The following is a 19,339-nucleotide window of genomic DNA, read 5'->3' on the forward strand; positions in this document are numbered from 1 at the left end:
CCAGACTCCCCACTATAGGAAACATCCTCTCCACATCCACTCTATCTGTGTCCTCTCGTCCCAGACTCCCCCACTATAGGAAACATCCTCTTCACATCCACTCTATCTGTGTCCTCTGGTCCCAGACTCCCCCACTATAGGAAACATCCTCTCCACATCCACTCTATATGTGTCCTCGGGTCCTAGACTCCCCCACTATAGGAAACATCCTCTCTATATCCACTCTATCTGGGCCTTTTGATATTCAATAGGTTTCAATGAGATCCACCCTCGCTCTTCTAAACTCCAGCCCAGAGCCATCAAACACTCCTCATATGTTAACCCCTTCATTCCCAGACCTAGAGCATCAAGTAACCCTGTGGGACTGGTATTCACCTGAGCCCTCTAACCCAGTGGGATTAGTGATATAATGATCAATAGTAACCCAGTGAACCTTGTAATCCCATGGGAGTAACTGTCTCTGCCAGAGGAAAGGAAAGTGAAGTTTAACTTTATTTATATTTAGAGATACAGCACAGTAACTGGCTAATTCGGCCCTCACCACCCAATTACACCAATGTGACTAACTAACCTGCTAACCGGTACATGCGAGGAATCCTGAGTATATCGAGGAAACCCACGCAGTCACGGGGAGATTGTACAAACTCCTTACAGACAGTGGTGGGAACTCAGCTGATGAGGGAGTCGGTGTGAGTCAGTGAGGACGAGGAACAAAAATGGAATGGAAAATATGTGCGAGCCCGCATCCGGGTTTGACTCACCATCAAAGGGCTTATCCAGCTGAACCCAGTCCTTGTAGACAAAGTTGCAGTAATCCTTCCCGTGCCAGAACCTGGTCTGTCCAACCAGCTCTCCAACGCTGGTGTGTAGACTGTGCACTGAGCCCCTTTCTGTCTCAGGATAGACAACAGAGAGAAACAAAACAGTCAGTATGTTTCCAGCTTCATGGAGACCACACAGTTAGTTTAGTTTGGCATTGTGGATTCAGTCCTTCAAACAAACAACAAGGCCACTTCCAACACTCTCAGTGATTCCAGAACTGTTGGGAATGGTCCAAAAAGTGTTGTTCTGCATTTTCCTTCATTCTACAGGGGCAAGGCTGCCTCACCAGGCCCTCTGTCCTGGGCTGAGGGATGATCTTCTGCTTTCACCACACGACTCCGTACGTCTTCCAGACCAACGAATTTCCTCTCCCAGGGATGAGGTCACAGGAGCTTCTGTTGGCATTTCGGAAGCTCTGGAATTCTACGGAAAGGGAGTGCCAGCCTCATGCCCAACCCTCCTCCTTCCACAGCCGGGCTTGGGGCCGTCCGTGCTGCGGTAACTGATCCGCACGGAGCGACCTTCTTCTCCTCTCTGGAGGACATTTTCTGGCAGAAGAGAAGATCTGATTGGTTGCAACCAGAATAAACCAATCCAGTCACAGAGGAGATTGTCCTCTCCTCTGATTGGCTGTTCAAGGTCAATGGTGGGAGTGTGGGCTGCAGTGGCAGAGGTCACATACTTCTAACCTTTATCCAGACTTGCCGGGATGAGCACAGTCAGGAACCCCAACACCACACAGGGTACAGCAGCCCGCTTGATGGGCACCCCATCCCCATCCACAACAACTCACTCACCCCACCACAGTAGCAGCAGTTTATAAACACAAGAGATTCAGCAGATGCTGGAAATCCAGAGCAACACACACACAAAACTGCTGGAGAAAGTCATCCGCGAGGGGAATAAAGAGTCAGGACTGGAAAGGAAGTGGGAACAAGCCAGAATGAGGAGGTGTGCGAGGGGGAGGAGTACGAGCTGACCAGGTGGGGATGAATCCAGAAACTGAGAGGGTAATAGTAAAGGGCTGAAGATGAGGGAATCTGATCGGGGGGAGAGTGGACCATGGAAGAAAGGTGGGGCATTAGAAAGAAGTGATGAGTAGGTGAGGGGAAGAGAACGGGTGAGAATGGAGCCAGAATGGGGATGGAAATGAGAGTAAGGGTAGGGAAAAAATTACCAGAAGGGAAATCGATGTTCATGCCGTTAGGTTAGAGGTTACCCAGACAGAATGCAAGGTGTTGTTCCTCCAACCTGTGTGTGGCATTAGAGGAGGCTGTGAACAAACCTGCCAGATTGGGCAAGAGGCTCGGAATTAAACCGGTTCACCACAGGAACAGCCGTACCATTGACAGGATACACTGCCATAACTCACCGAGGCTCTAAACCCTCCTCCTCGACCCGCTGGAGGGACGGAGGCAGCATAAGCTCGTGAATACCAGCCCCTGGAGAAACACACCCCCCAACATGGAAATATATCACTGTCACTAGGTCAAAGACCAGGAACACTGCCCCCCCAACAGCCCTCAAGGGCTGCAGCGGCTCATGAAGGCAGCTCATTGCAATCTCCAGGGTATTTAAAACTTTGATAAACTTCTATAGACGTGCAGCAGAGAGTATATTGACTGGTTGCATCACAGCCTGGTATGGAAACACTAATGCACTGGAACAGAAAATCCCCTAAAAGGTAATGGATACAGCACAGCCCACCCAGAGTGCTGTTGCAGGAAAGCAGCATCCAGGACATGTTCTCTTCTCACTGCTGCCATCAGGAAGGAGGTACAGGAGCCTCAGGACCCCCACCACCAGGATCATGAACAGCTATTACCCCTCAATCATCATGTCCCACACCACCAGGATCATGAACAGCTATTACCCCTCAACCATCAGGTCCCACACCACCAGGATCATGAACAGCTATTACCCCTCAACCATCAGGACCCACACCACCAGGATCATGAACAGCTATTACCCCTCGACCATCAGGTCCCACACCACCAGGATCATGAACAGCTATTACCCCTCAATCATCAGGTCTCACACCACCAGGATCATGAACAGCTATTACCCCTCAACCATCAGGACCCACACCACCAGGATCACAAACAGCTGTTACCCCTCAAGCATCATGCTCCTGAACCAGAGGGGACAACTTCATTCAAATTCACTTGACCACAATATATGGACTCACCTTCAAGGATCCTTCATCTCATGTTCTCCTGTTTATTTACTTGTTTGTTTGTTTATTTATTTTTGTATTTGCACATTTTGTTGTCTTTTGCACACTGGCTGTTTGTCCATCCTGTGGTTTTACATCGATCCTATTGTGTTTCTTTCTATTTACCATGAATAGCACCGTGGTCCTGGAGGAACGTTGTTTCGTTTTTACTGTGTACTGTGCCTGCAATTTATGGTCGAAATGACAATAAACTTGACTTGACTTGACTTAACTTGAATTCCCACAAGAAAATGAATCTCAGGGTTGTATATGCTGACTGCATGTACTTTCAATGATAAACTTACTTTGAACTTTGAAATCTTAGCTCGGTTAGTGGTGGAAGAGTCAAAAAAGGACTAATCATCAGGGCAAACACGAGGTAATCTGCAGATGCTGGAAATTCAAACAACCTACACAAAATGCTGGTGGAACACAACAGGCCAGGCAGCATCTATAAGGAGAAGCACTGTCAACGTTTCACGCCGAGACCCTTTGTCAGGACTAATCGTCAGGGAATGCGCTGCTGGGATAGTCAAGGGCCTGATGGGTCGATACACCTTTGTGATGGTGGCATTGAGCCCAGGGTTCGAAGCCTTCCGGCCACACTTTCCCAGGACTGATGGGTCCTGCGTACAGACAAGTTGAAGAAAGCTCCTCCATGTTTAACCAAGGAATGGAAAGTGTGAAGCGTGGCACAGTAACATGGCAGATAGTTTAGGTTTAACTGTGCCAGCGACCCAGGTTCAATTACCACGGCTGTCTGTGAGGAGTTTGCACGTTCTCCCCATGGCCATGTGGGCTTCCTCCGGGCACCCCGTTTTCCTCCCACAGGCCGAAAACATCGGGAATGGGGTCAGTAAGTTGTGGGGATGTGATGTTGGTGCCAGACGCGTGGCCGAGGACACGCACTCGGATTGTGCTGGCTGTTGATGTAAATGACAGAACAGGGATGAGGAGGAATTTCTTTTAGCCAGAGGGTGGTGAATGTGTGCAATTCATTGCCATGGACAAGACTTTGGATATATTTGAAGCAGAGGTAGATAGGCTCTTAATTAGTCAGACTTACAGGGTAAAGACAGGAGAATGGGTTTGAGAGAGATCAGCTACGATGACATGGCAGAACAGACTCGATGGGCTGACTTGTCTAATTCTATGTTTCATGGTCTCATTTCACGGTATGTTTTGATGCACGTGTGACAAATTAAGCTAATCTTTAATCTTGAATCAGGCACAGCAGTCAGGGGGAGAGGTGTAGAACGACATCACACCATCAAAACAAGCAACAACAAGCCCAGCAGTTCAGAGACAGGATGCTGGTTAAACCAGCCCTGGCCAGAGCTAGGAGTCAGAGACTCATTCGTACCTAAAGCACCACAGCGCACAAAGAGACTCTTCAGCCCATCTAGTCTCTGCTGACTGTTATTTTGCCTAGAACCATCAACCTGCAGAGGGACCATCCATGTACCTCTCTTTCTCCATACCCCTCCCATCTCTCCAACCAGGTACAACCCAGATTTCTCTTAATTGTTGAAATGAACTGTTGATAACTCGTTCCACACTCTCACCACACTCTGACAGGTTTCCCCTCAGGCTCCCCATAAATATTTTATCTTCACCTTAATCGTGTGACCTCTGGTTCCTTTCTCACGCAACCTCAGCAGAAAACGCTTGCTTGCATATACCCTGTTTATACCCCTCCTAATTTTGTATACCTCTATTAAATCTCCTTTCAATTCTTTACATTCTATTCAATCTTTCCTTATAACTCAGGTCCTCAATTCCCACCAACATACTTGTATATTTTTCTGTTCTCTTTCAATATGATATCTTTCTTGTAGGTAAGAGACTAGAACTGCCCACAGTACTGCAAGTTAGGCCTCACATGTCAGTGGCTATTCTTCACAAAGTGTCTCAAGAGACTAAGTTTGTCACAAAGACTCTAGCAAATCTTTGCAGATATATCACCGAGAGGATTCTAACTGGTTACATCACCCTCTGGTCTGGAGGGGCCACTGCACCGGATTAGAAAAAGTTGTAGAAATTTGCAAACTCATACAGCTCCAAGATGGGCACCACCCTCGCCAGCAGCAAGGACACCTCAAGAAAGCAGCGCCCATCATTAAGGACCCCAACCACCCAGGACATTTCCTCTTTTCATTGTTACCATCAGGGAGGAGGTACAGGAGCCTGAAGACACACACTCAATGATTCAGGAACAGCTTCTTCCCTTCCGCCATCAGATTTCTGAACGGACAATGAACCAGGAACCTACCTCACTATTTTGCTCTCTTTTTACACAACTTATTTATTTTCGTAAATCTGCCATGGATGGTCCCAATCCTGGCAGAAATCGGATGGCAGAGGGGAACAAGCTGTTCCTGAATTGTTGAGTGTGTGCATTCAGACTCCTGTACCTCCTCCCTGATGGTAACAATGAGAAGAGGGCACGTCCTGGGTGATGCTGGATGCATTGCTCCTTGAAGATGTCCTGGGGAGGCTGGTGCCCATGATGGACGCTGACTGTGGTTACAACTTCTTGTAGCTGTTTCCAATCCTGTGCAGTGCCCCCGCACCCCCCACCCATTACCAGACAGAGATGCAGCCAGTTAGAATGCTGTCCATGGTTTGCCCATTCAGCCACTGGCGTTTAGGGCAGCAATGAAGGTCCTCCATCTCTGGTGGTGTTCAGGGCTTCCTTCATCGTGTCAGTAGCTTCCTCTCAGTTTTCATTAGTCAGTCATACAAGTCTTGGGTGGAGACTCAAGCATACCATTGAACTCAAATCTCGGTCTTTTCACTGCTGTTTGCATAACAATTTTACCAGCCAGGGTTGTTAGCCCTGAGCTGAACCCTCATGCTGGAGGACTGGTAGACCACTCAGTCTGTCCTCTACCCTTTGACCCACTTGGCATGGGTGACCCTACAAGAGCCAAAGCGTAAAGCCCTGACTCCAGCCAGCAGAGCTCTCCAGGTGTTTGAGGTACACAAGCCTCCAAACCACAACAAGGCTGCGGACCTCTTCGAGGCCACGGTACATCTGTTAAAATTTGTGGTTGTCTTTGGTGACATACAAATTCTCCTTAAACACCTAATGTAGTATCTGTCGTGCCTTCTTGGCAACTGCATCAACATGCTGGGCCCAGGATAGATCCTCAGAGATGTCGACACCCAGGAAATTGCTTGCTCTTTCTACCTTTGATTCCCCGGTGAGGACTGGCGTGTGCGCCCTCAACTTAACCTTTCTGAAGTCCACAGTCAATTTTTTTGGTCTCACTGTTGTTGAGGAAGCTCCAGAGGCCTCATCCCTGGGAAACCCCCGGAAAATGGGCTGCACCCTGGGTCAATCTGAAAGACTGTCCCAGGACAGAGGACTTTGATGAGATGCTAACTCAATGCCCCAATAGGGGTGATGGGCTTAAGTACTTATTTATGTATTCTTATTAGAATTTATAGTATTTTTAAAAATGTTGCTCTGTACTGCTGCCACAAAACAACACATTTCACTTGCTTGTGAAACGAAACCAGATTCTGATTTGCTGAGAAGAAACACAAGGGGGCAGCCCGCAGAGGGGGCTCTCAGTAATCTTTGACAGTGTAGCAGGTGAAGATGTACAACAGCAGCCAGTTTGGGCCAAAGGTTCACGGTGCAATGCTGGAATTCAGGGAGGGTTAAAAGGAGAACAGTATGCCTGGGATTCCAGGAATAATGTTGGGTTATTGATACAATGTGCAGCTGTTGGGTGGCAAATCCCATGGCATGACCCTCCGGAACCTGCAACTCACACCAGGGATTGCAGTGATGTTGTTACCTGCAAAAGGGTCTCACCCCTCCCCCTCTAAAAGGGTCATGTACAAGGAATGTTTGATGGTTCTGGAGTTTAAGAGAATGAGGGGCATCTCAGTGAAACCTACTGAATACTGAAAGGCTACACGGAGTGGGTGTGGAGATGTTTTCTATAGTGTGGGAGTCGAGGACCTGAGGGCACAGCCTCAGAGTAGAGGGATGTCCATTTAGAACGGGTTGAGGAGGAATTTCTTTAGTCAGAGGGTGACCACCTTTGTCTTGTGTTCTGTTAGAGTCAAAGAAAGAGGCCTTTTGGGCCATCTAGTCCATGCTGAACCATTAATCTGCCTGGCCACATCAACCTTCATTGACACTATATCCCTCCCATCCATGTATTTATCCAGATTTCCCTGAAATATTGAAATTGAACCTACATCCACCTTTCCTTATAACTCAGGTCCTCAAGTCCTTGCTCATGCAGATCCAATCATTACACAGTGCATTGAGGTAGAAGGTAAAACAATAACAGAATGCATCATGAAGTGTTAGTTTCGACAACGTGCAGTGCAGGTAGGCATAAGGTACAGGGTCGTAGCAAGGTAGATTGTGAGGTCAAGAGTCCATCTTATCATGCAAGGGGTAGTACAATTTCTGGTTTTATTTCAGATTTCTAGCACCTACAGCTCTTCCGATTTTCACTCAAGTCTCTTGCTGCTTTGTGGAGATGGGGGTTCTTGCTTTCTAGAATTATCTGAGAGCATTTCACATACAAGCAACCCAAACTCCTCTCATCATTCCCCCTTCTCTTATACGAAATACACTCGGTGGCCACTTTATTAGGTACCTCCAGTATACCTGCTGGATAATGAAAAGATCTAATCACCCAATCATGGCAGCAGCTCATTGCATAAAATCACCCAGACGTGGACAAGAGGTCCAGTTGTATTTCAGACCAAACATCAGAATGGGGAAGAAATGTGATCTAAGCAATTTTGACCGTGGAATGACAGTTGGTGCCAGATGGGGTAGTTTGAGTATCTCAGAAACTGCTGATCTCCTGGGATTTTCATGCATAACAGTCTCTAGAGTTTACAGAGAATGGTGCAAAAAACAAAAATCGAATGAGTGGCAGTTCTGTGGAGGAAAACGACTTATTCATGAAAGAGGTCAGAGCAGAATGGCCAGACTGGTTCAAGATCACAGGAAGGTGACAGTAACTCAAATACCCACGTGTTACAACAGTGGTGTGCAGAAGAGCTTCTCTGAAAGCACAACATGTCGAACCTTGGAGTGGATGGGCTACAGCAGCAGAAGACCATGAACATACACTCAGTGGCCACGTTACTACATACAGAAGGCTCCAAATAAAGTGGCCACTGAACAGAAATTCAAACGTTGTGTTTAAAAATAAGGCCCGGGGAATAAGATATGGATCTAAAAATGGGTGATGCTGTAAGATTTACACGACACTAACATCTCGCCTCATCTGTGGCTACTTGTCTCAGAGAATGGAATTCAGATACATCAGCAAGGACACCAGGGACTGAGACAAGCTTTGCCAGTGGGAAGCAGCTGGACATAACTGGGCAGAGAACTACAGCAGAGGAGCAGGCCTTATGGCCCGTCATCTCTGTGTCAAAGTAACCAGACACCTCTCGGATGAGCTGTTTAATTGTTAATTTCTTTGCAGCTAATCAATCACCTGCTTGTATTTTATATGGAGTCAGAGTCATAGAGAAATACAGCACCGAAACAAGCCCTTCAGCACATCTAGTCCGTGCTGAAACTATTTAAACTGCCAAATCCCATTGACCTGCACCGGGACCACAGCCTTCCATACGCCTCCCATCCATGTACCTATCTAAACTTCTCTTAAACTTTGAAATCGTGTTCACATGCACCACTTGTGCTGGCAGGTCATTCCACACTCTCACCACCCTCTGAGTGAAGAAGTTTCCCCTCATGTTCCCCTTAAACTTCTCACGTTTCAGCCTTACACCAGAACCTCTGGTTGTAGTCCCACCCAATCTCAGTGGAAAAAGCATGCTTACATTTACCCTATCTATACCTACATAATTTTGTATACCTCCATCAAAGCTCCTCTCAATCTTCAATGTTCTAAATGTAAGGGGTTTCTTCTTTTCTGTTACTGCTAAGGCTATTAAAATGGCTTCTTTGTTATGTTAAAAGTAAAAACGTTTCTTTGTTATGTCAACTGATAACAGAGAGCTTTTTCTGGAAGCTTGTTTGGATATGGATTATAATTACTGATAACGAGAATTGTATTCATTCGTTAACCAATTGGGATAGCTGTTGTTCTTTCTTGTGGGTCTGTAAGCTATTGTTTTGTGGACTTTGGGGAGAAGATGCGATGGGGATAGAGAGAAGGAGACACGATGTTGTAAGCTGGACGACAGAACGTACCCCGAGTGGGGGTCCGAGGCCCAGGGGCTTCAGCGAGGCGAGGAGACGAGGACATATTCATGCGGAGCGTCTGGTCGACCACCGGTGTTGGTCACAGGCGGCAGGTCGAGGAGGTCGGAGGAAATCGAATGGTGGCAAGAAGACGTCGTTAACTGAGCTGCAACGGTTGTGCACAAAGTGGGTGAACTTCGATAAGTTTGGCGCCTTTTATATTGTATCTCTTTTAATTACATTGTTCCAGTAAGATCTATAAAGTGAACTCATTTAATCACATATGGTGTATTGTCTGTTATTTGGTGAGGTGGGGATATCACACAGCATCCACACAAGCTGATTACCCAGTTTGGCGGGGCCAAAGGCTGCTCCCCCTGGACGGAAGTGAGCTGAGCTTCCGCGGGCTACATGAAGAATATGGTCCTAACCTATTCAATCTTTCCTTATATCTCAGGTCCCCAGGATCAGGCAACATCCTTTTGAATTTTCTCTGCACTCTTTCAACCTTGTTTACATCCACAGGAAGATGACCAAAACTGCAAACTGCAAACTCCAAATTAGTCTCACCGATGTCGTATAAAACTTCAACATAACATTCTGCCTCCTGTACTGAATACATTGATCTATGAAGGTCAATATGCCAAAAGCTATCATCATGACCCTATCTACCTGTGACTCCAATTTCAACAAATTATGGACCTGTATTGCCAAATCCCTTTGTCCTACCACACTCCTCAGTGTTCTACCATCCACTGTGTAAGACTTACCCTGGTTGGTCCTACCAAAGTGCAAAAGCTCACACTTGTCTACTTTAAATTCCATCTGATATTCTTCAGCCCATTCTTCCAGCTGATGCAGATCTCTATGCAACCCGTGACAGCTTCCTCACTATTCACTACATCCCCAATCTTGGTGTCATCCACAAATTTACTGATCCAGTTGACCACATTATCATCCAGATCATTGATACAGATGGCAAACAACAAACCCCAAGGTATGAGGTACAAAACTGTTGACAATACTCCAAGTGCAGCCTGACCAGTGTCTTATAAAGCCTCAGCATTATCTCCTTGCTTTTATATTCTATTCCCCTTGAAATAAATGCCAACTTTGCACTTACCTTCTTTACTCAACCTGTACATTAACCTTCTGGGAGACTTGCACAAGGACTCCCAAGTCTCTCCGCACCTCTGATGTTTGGACCTTCTCCCCCTTTAGATTATAATCCACACTATTGGTCCTTTTACCAAAATACACTATCGAACATTTCCCAACACTGTATTCCATCTGCTGCTTGTTTGCCCATTCTTCCAATTTGTCTGAGCCCTGCTGCAATCACATTGCATCCTCAGCACTATCTACCCCTCCACCTATCTTCATATCAACCGTAAACCTTGCCTCAAAGCCATCAATTCCATGATCTATATCATTAAGAAACAACGTGAAAAGTAGCGGTCCCAATAGCGACCGCTGAGGAACACCATTAGTCACTGGAAACAAACCAGAAAAAGCTCTCTTTATTCACACTTCTTGCCTTCTGCCCGTCAGCCATTCCTCTATCCACGTCAGTATCTTTCCTGTAATGCCATAGGATTTTATCTTGTTAAGCAGTCTCATGTATGGCACCTTATCAAATGCTTTCTGGAAATCCAAGAAAATGACATCCACTGCCTCTCCTTTGTCCACCCTGCTTGTTACTTCCTCGAAGAACTCTAACAAATTTGTCAGGCAGGAATTCTCTTGACAGAACCATGCTGACTTTGACTTATTTTATCATTAGTCTCCAAGTACCTCAAAACCTCATCCTTAATAATCGACTCCAGCACTTTCCCAGAGGTTAGACTAACTGGCCTATAATTTCCTCCCTTTTGCCTTCATCTCTTCTTAAAGAGTGGAGTGACATTTGTAATCTTCCAGTCCTCCGGGACCATGCCAGAGCCAAGTGATTCCTGAAAGACCATGGCCAATGATATCTGTAATCAGCAACCTCTCTCAGGACTCTGAGATGTAGTCCATCTGGCCCAGGTGACTTATCCATCTTAAGACCTTTCAGTTTACCTGGCACTTTTTCCTTTGTAATAGCAATGGCACTCATTCCTGCTCCCTGACACTAACTTCTGACATACGGCCAGTGTCTTCCACAGTAAAGACTAAAACAGAGTACTTATTAAGTTCATCTGCCATTTCTTTGTCCCCTATCACTACCTCACCAGCATCATTTCCCAGTGGTCCAATATCAACTCTCACCTCCCCTTTACTCTTTATTAACTGGGGAAAAAAACTTACAGTATCCTGCTTTATATTATTGGCTAGTTTACCCTCATATTTTATCTTTTCTCCTTCTTAAAGCTTTTTTTAGTTGCCTTTTTTTTGGATTTTAAAAGCTTCCCAATCATGCAAATTCTCACTCACTTTTGCTACCTCATATGCCCTTTTCTTGGCTTTTATGCAGTTCTTAACTTCCCTTGTCAGTCATGGTTACCTCGCCCTGCCACTTGAGAACAACCTGTGGGACGTATCTATCCTGCGCCTTGTGAACTATTCCCAGAAACCTCAACCATCTCTGCTCTGCCGTCATCCCCACCAGTATACCCCTCCAATCCACCTCAGCAAGCAGCTCTCTTGAGTCTCTGTAATTCACTTCATGGAATTGACTTTGTGATACTGAGACATGTGACTTGTGCTTCTTCCTCTCAAAATGCAGTGTGAATTCAATCAGACGATCACTGTCTCCTACGGGTTCCTTTACATTTAGCTCCCTAATAAGATCTGAGTTATTACACAACACCCAGTCTAAGATGGGCTATCCCTTAGACTGTAAAGCACAAGCTGCTCGAAAAAGCTATTCAACAAATTCCTCTCTTACAATTTGACACCAACTTGACTTTCCCAATCCCCTTGCATATTGAAGTCCCCCATTACAGTTGCGTTGTTACCCTATTTACATGCCTTTTCCCACTCCCTTTGCAATCTCAACTCCACATCTTGGCTACTATTTGGAGGCCTATATATGATTCCCATAATGGATTTTTAACCCTTGCAGTTTCTTAACTCTACCCACAAAGATTCAACATTCTCTGATCGTATGTCACCTCTTCCTGAAGATGTAATTTCATCTCTTACCAACAGAGCCACACCACCGCCTACGCCTTCCTGCCTGTCCTTTCAATACAAAGTTTATCCTTTGATGTTAAACTCACACCTACACCCTTCTTTCAGCCACCAGTCAGTGATGTCCACAACGTCATACCAACCAATCTGTAATTGTGTCAGGAGTTTGTCCACCTTATTCTGAATGCTACGAGCATTTAAATACAGCATGTTCAGTCCTGCATTCTTTACCCTTTTTGAATTTTGCCTCTGCGGTACAATTTAACTCTTTGCTCTGTCTGCATTTGTACCCAATCATTGTCTTGTCCTTCCTTACATTCATGTTACACCCACCATCTACTTGTAAACCTGCTGGCTCATCCTCAGCTCTGTCATACTGGTTCCCATCCCCAGCCATATTAGTTTAAACCACTCCCAACAGCTCTAGTAAACCTGACCACAAGAATATTGGTCCTCTTCAGATTCAAGTGCAGGCCCCAGTTATCCAGAAATCCCAGTCCCTGCCCCCTGCTCAGATTCTTCAGCCACAAATTTATCTGCCACCTCATTCTATTCCTATCTTCACTGTCACATGGCACAGGCAGCAATCCCGAGATTCCTAGAGGTCCTGCTTCTCATTTAGAAGATAGTCCATTTCCATATAGAAAACCGTCCATACTTTTATTTCTTCTTTCAAAGTGCATGACTGTATGCTTCCTAACGATGCAATCCATCTGTCACTTCTTAGCCCTTTCTCCTAATCTGTCCTTCTATAGCCTCTCCTTTTCCTCGGAACTACCTGCCCCCCACATACCTTCATATTGTCTGCAAACTTTGCAACAGAGCCATCAATTCCATAATTCAAATCATTGTCATATAACATAAAGAAAAGCAATCCCAACATCGATGCCGTGGACTACCGCTAGTCACTGGCAGGCAGCCAGAAAAGCCTCTCCTTATTCCCACTCTTTACCTCGAGCCAATCAGCCACTGCTCTATCCGTGCTGGTTCCTTTCCTGTGATACCATGGGCTCTTAAATTGTGAAGCAGCCTCGTTTGTGGCCCCTTTCCCGAAAATCCAAGTAACCAACACACAACAATTCTACTTTGTCCATCTACTTACTACACTTCTATCAGTGTGTATTTTTAACATTTTTGTTCTAATAACACAATAAAATCATCATGAAGTAACAAGATTTGTGCCTCTTTCCTGAATTCTGAAAGAACCTTGGATTAAAAACACCAGAATCCAACATGCCTCAGGGAACAAATTCAGTCAATCCAGCTTAATCAATGAACCCGCCCCGGACATTCTGCCTTCTCCCATTGAAAGTTTCAACCTGTAAACATGATTAGGAGCATTTGATGGCTCTGGGCCAGTACGTTGGATTTTAGAAGAATGAGGGGGAATCTCATTGAAACCTATCAAAGGTTGAAAGGCCTCAATAGAGTGGATATGGAGAGGGTGTTTCCTGGAGTGGGGAGTCTAGGACCAGAGGTCACAGTCTCAGAATAGAGGGATGTCCCCTTAGAATACTGATGAGGAGAAATTTCTTTAGCCAGATGATAGTGAATCTGAGAACTCCTTTCCAGAAACAGCTGTGGAGGTCAAGTCATTTGGTATTTTAAAGCAGAGGTTGATAGGTTCATGATTAGTCAGGAGGGTCAAAGGTTACAGGGAGAAGTCAGGGGAATGTGGTTGAGAGGGATAATGGCCAAGATGGAAAGACAGCAGACTCAATGGGCTGAATGGCCTAATTCTGCTCCTATATGTCTTATGGTATAATGGATTGGATGAATACACACAATCTTTTCCCCAGGGAAGGCTGAATAAAAACTAAAAGGTGCAGAATTAAGGCGAGAGGGGAAAGATTTAAAAAAGGGCCTGAGAAACTCGAGGGATCTTTGGCACCATGGTAACAGAGCATTCAGTGTGTTACTATTATACCTCAGGGCACTCCAGAGTTCAAAGTTCAATTCTGGTGGCGGCTTTAAGGAGTTTGTACATTCGTCCCATCAACTACATGGGTTTCCTCTGGGTCCCCTGGTTTCCTCCCACAGTCCAAAGACCTTGTTGCTTAATTTGTCATTGTAAATTGTCCTGTGACTGGGCTAGGGTTAAATAGGTGGATTGCTGGATGGCATGGCTTGTTGGGCCGAAGGGCCTGTCTACACTGTATCTCTCAATAAATAGATCAAATAAAACTTCTTCACACAGAGTGGTGGGTGTATTGGAATGACCTGCCAAGGATGGGGTTGAGGAGTGAACCATTAAAACGTTTAAAAGACCAGTCAATAAGTATATGTGTAGGAAAGGTTTAGGGATGTAGATCAAGCCTGGGCAAATGGAAGTAGTAGTTCGGGTAGAGACCTTGGTCAGCATGGGCCAGATGGGCTGAGTGGCCTGCATCAATGCTGCATTACTCTGTGACTCTGAAGTGACAATACCTAAGCCTCCCCTGAAGGGTTGTACAAACTTCAAATTCAAAGTAAGTTTATTATCCAAGTCCATATGTCACCATATACAGCCCTGAGGTTCATTTTATTATGAGTAAATACAAAGAAACACCAGAGAATCAATGAAATAACACACGCAAGATAGTTAAACTCGTGTGCAAAAGAGAACAAACTGTGCAAATACATAAAGGGAACAAACAAAATTTTAAAAATTACTTTGAACTATCAGACTACATACTATATATGTAACAACCCTGAGATTCCTTTTCCAGTGGGCATTTTCAAAATGATTATAATCAATAAGCAAAAACTATCAAGAACATGAGATGAAGAGTTCTTGAAAGTGAGTTTTTTTTTAATTGGGAACAGTTTAGTGTCAACGTGAGTGAAGTTGAGTGAAGTTATCCCCTCTGGTTTGGGAGCCCGATGGTTGAGGGGTACGGTAATAACTTTGAGGTGGTGTGAGCCCTGAGACTCCTGTACCTCCTGCGCGATGGCAACAGGACGGAGGTACCGCTCACGTGGCTCGAGTGACCTTCTCGAGGTCGAGTCAGTGTGTGAGAAATTCTCGTCCACACACCAGAGACCTGAGCCCAACAACCAAGCGGCCGGTGTGCAGCAGGGCCAGCAGTACATCCATTCAGATTTGCGACCGGCCTACAGTTCAGACAGCTTGCTAAGATGCAATTCCTGTCAGCAGAAGAGACCGCCTCCTCCCGTTCTCAAGTTCCTATCACACGGGCTTCGAGCAACTGTGGTTAACTGATGAGGCTTAAAACATATCATTATCAGAATCAGAATCAGGCTTAGTTTCGCTGGCATATGTCATGAAATTTGTTCTTCTGTGGCAGCAGTACATAATAAAAATTCTATAAATTACAAGAAATATATATTAAAATCAAATTAACTAAGTAGTGCAAAAAGAGAACAAAACATTGTGAGGAATTGTCCATGGGTTTGTTGCCCTTTCAGAAATCTGATGGTGGTGGGGAAGAAACTGCTCAGAAAATGTTGAGTGTGCGTCTTCAGGCTCCTGTACCTCTTCCATGATGGTAGCAATGAGAAGGGGGCATGTCCTGGGTGAGGGGGTCCATAATGCCACCTTCTTGAAGCATCACCTGTTGATGTCCAGGATGCTGGGGAGCTGGCCATGACGGAGCTGCGGAGTTTACAGCTTCTTCCGATCCTGTGCAGTGGTCCCTCCACACCCAGCGTTAGAATCTGTACATCTGTAGTACAGTCAGCTATAATACATCTGCAGAAATTTGCAAGTCTGTACAAATTTCTACAAATCTGGAGAAATACCAAGTGTCTGGACATTTTATCTGATGGAAATACTTAAAATTGTTCAGAAATATAACTCCACAAATCTTGATAACTTATCTTGCCTCTAATCTCAAACTTATTTATACTGAAAGACACAAATTGCAGTACATCCTAAATACTTCACACACCAGATATTCGCATAACAGACAAAATGCAAGAAGAACTTCGCAGGTCAGGCAGCATCTACGGAAAGACCAAAAGACAACGGAGCAGCATTAGGCTATTCAGCCCATTGAGTCTGCTCCACCATTCACTCATGGCTGATTTATCATCCCTCTGAAACCCCATTGCTCTGCCATCTCCCTGTAATCCATGATGTCTTTACTAACGAAGAACCTATCAACTTCAGCTTTAAATATACCCAATGAATTGGCCCCCACTGATGTCGGTGGCAATTAATTCCACAGATTCACTATTCTCTGGCCAAAGAAATTCCTCCTTATCTCTGTCCCACGATTCTGAGCCTGTGCCCTCTGGTCTAGGACCCCCACTATAGGAAATTTTCTTTCCACATCCATTCCATGGAAAGGAATAAAGAGTTGACATTTTGGGCTGAGACTGAGAGGAAGAGAAACTCTCTGAGCAGTTTGACAGAATAGGTGTCCTGATGAAGGGTCTCGGCCTGAAACATTGACAGTTCATTCATTTCCATTGATGCTGCCTTGCCTGCTGAGTTCCTCCAGCTATTTTTGTGTGTGTTGCTCTGTACAGAATGGATACTTGGAACATTATCACTTCAGATGGAGGAGGCTACAAGGCTCAGGTGCTTATCCAGGGCCTTCCAGATCCTGCAAGGTTCAGGGATTCCCAGCTCCTGCACGAGCCTCAGCACTGGGGCACTGCCTGCACAACAAGGTTTTGTTGGTGGGTGATATGATCTGGAACACAGTAACAACTATGGGACTCCATATGAATCTTGCAGTTAAAACTGGCTAATGTTTATCAACTCTGCAACCAAGAAACACACATCAGAGGCATCAGCAGTGAAAGGGTGGCACCCTCAGATTCCTGAGTGTCAACATCTCTGAAGATCTATCCTGGGCCCAAAGTATGAATGCAATAACAAAGAAGGCATGGCAGCGTCCCTACTTCACTGGGAGTTGAAGGAGATTTGGTTTGTCATCAAAGACTCGAGCAAATTTCCACAGATGTACCATGGAGAGCATTCTTACCAGTTGCATCCCTGCCTGGTGTGGAGGGCCCACTGCATAAGATCTGAAAAAAATATGCAGAGGGTTGTAGATTCAGCCAACTCCATCATGGGCATTAGCCTCCCCTTCATCAAGGACACCTTTTAAAGGCACCATCCATTATCATCTCACCATCCAGGACATGCCCTCTTCTCATTGCTGCCATCAGGAAAGAGGCACAGGAGCCAAAAAACATAATGAGGTTTTAATAAGAGCTTCGTCCTCTCCATCATCAGATCATAGGCTCTCAGCATACACCCTTGCTTTTATGTTTTATAATACAATTCCTGGGTGACAGCGTGGAGATACATCTTCCAAAGGAAGTGTAATATGCTCATACCCTCCGTTAGAATGAAGATCGTCCCTGAGCGAGGTGTAGCACCTGCTTAGCCCCCGATCAGGGTCACATGAAGCCACGAGAGCACATGGTGGATGGTCGTATGAGCCGCTGGTGCATATCGCAAGTCCTGGTTCTGCAACCACAGACGCCAGGCAGACAATCTCTGAGGAGTATTGATAATGGCTGGGGTCACCCCTCTTGTAAAGACGCGGCCCAGAAGGAAATGGTAAACCACTTCTGTAGAAAAGCCTGTCAAGAACAAACGTGGTCATGGATAGACCAAAATCATACGACTTGACACATGACCAACAAATGATATTTCTCATTGTAATTTGTAGTAATTTTTATGTATTGCACTGTGCCGCTGCCACAACAATACAAAGTTCATGAGGTCAGTGATAGCAAACCTGACGATGGCTGCTGGTTCCTTGCAACAGCACTACAAGGTCATTGCTGCGGTAGGTGTTTCCTGTGCTGGGCTGGGCTGTAACCACTCTGCTCAAGGGCATTTGGTGTTTCCGTTCCAGGCCGAGATCCACCTCAATCGATCTCAGGGTAGTATTAACAGATGCTGTTAATAAGTATACTTTAACTTCATGGAGTCATACAACACTACAGCATACAAACAGGCCCTTCAGCCCCATCTGGTCTGTACTGAGCATTGATTTGTTCCTACCTCAGCATAGCAAGCTTCTGTTGAAGTTGGTAAATAAATTGACATGACAGCAGAAGGCCCCATTTGCCTCAGGTCGAACACCTTATCAATACAATGGCTGTTGAAATTCTGACTCACTTGGAACAAGACGTCACGAAGATGGAAAGAGTGCGGAGATCCACACGGCCATTGCAGGACTTGAGGGTCCGAGTGATGGGAAAGGGTCGAGCTGGTTGGGACGTGTAGTAGTGTGAGGGATGATCTTATAGAAGTGCATAAAATTACAAGGGGCATGTATAGAGTGAGTGCAGACAGTCCTTTCCCCAGGGCTGAACAATCAAACACTAGGGGGCAATAGGGATGTGACCAGCAACTCTCCCCTACACCATGTATACGGAATGAGCTGCCAGAGGAAGTGGTTGAGGCAGGTTCATTAACAAATTTACTTGAAACAGGTGCATGGATGGCAAAGGGTGAAACATTGGTGATACAACATCACAACATCAAAAAACACAGGGAGATGCTTTCTCTGTGTCAACAAAAACCACAGTCCGAAGTGTGTGCTGGGAAGTGTGTGTTAAAAAAAAACACAAACCAGGGTGTGCTGGGAGCCGGTCATTAGTCACACCAGGGTGTGCTGGGAGCCGGTCATTAGTCACACCAGGGTGTGCTGGGAGCCGGTCATTAGACACACCAGGGTGTGCTGGGAGCCGGTCATTAGACACACCAGGGTGTGCTGGGAGCCGGTCATTAGAACACCAGGGTGTGCTGGGAGCCGGTCATTAGTCACACCAGGGTGTGCTGGGAGCCGGTCATTAGTCACACCAGGGTGTGCTGGGAGCCGGTCATTAGAACACCAGGGTGTGCTGGGAGCCGGTCATTAGTCACACCAGGGTGTGCTGGGAGCCGGTCATTAGTGACACCAGGGTGTGCTGGGAGCCGGTCATTAGTCACACCAGGGTGTGCTGGGAGCCGGTCATTAGTCACACCAGGGTGTGCTGGGGGCCGGTCATTAGTCACACCAGGGTGTGCTGGGGGCCGG

At 45.8% G+C, this 19,339-nt stretch overlaps 1 protein-coding gene across 1 annotated transcript in view; it reads right to left on the reverse strand.

The window, feature by feature from the left end:
* The window catches only part of LOC132406291 (phospholipase D1-like), a 196,458-nt gene that overhangs the window by 59,976 nt on the left and 117,143 nt on the right, over positions 1-19,339 (reverse strand). Inside the window, 1 exon segment of the mRNA XM_059991739.1 lies at positions 762-890. Coding sequence (XP_059847722.1) covers positions 762-890 — 129 coding nt within the window.

The sequence above is a fragment of the Hypanus sabinus genome, chromosome 2 (genome assembly GCF_030144855.1).
Source record: "Hypanus sabinus isolate sHypSab1 chromosome 2, sHypSab1.hap1, whole genome shotgun sequence".
NCBI classification, from domain to species: domain Eukaryota; kingdom Metazoa; phylum Chordata; class Chondrichthyes; order Myliobatiformes; family Dasyatidae; genus Hypanus; species Hypanus sabinus.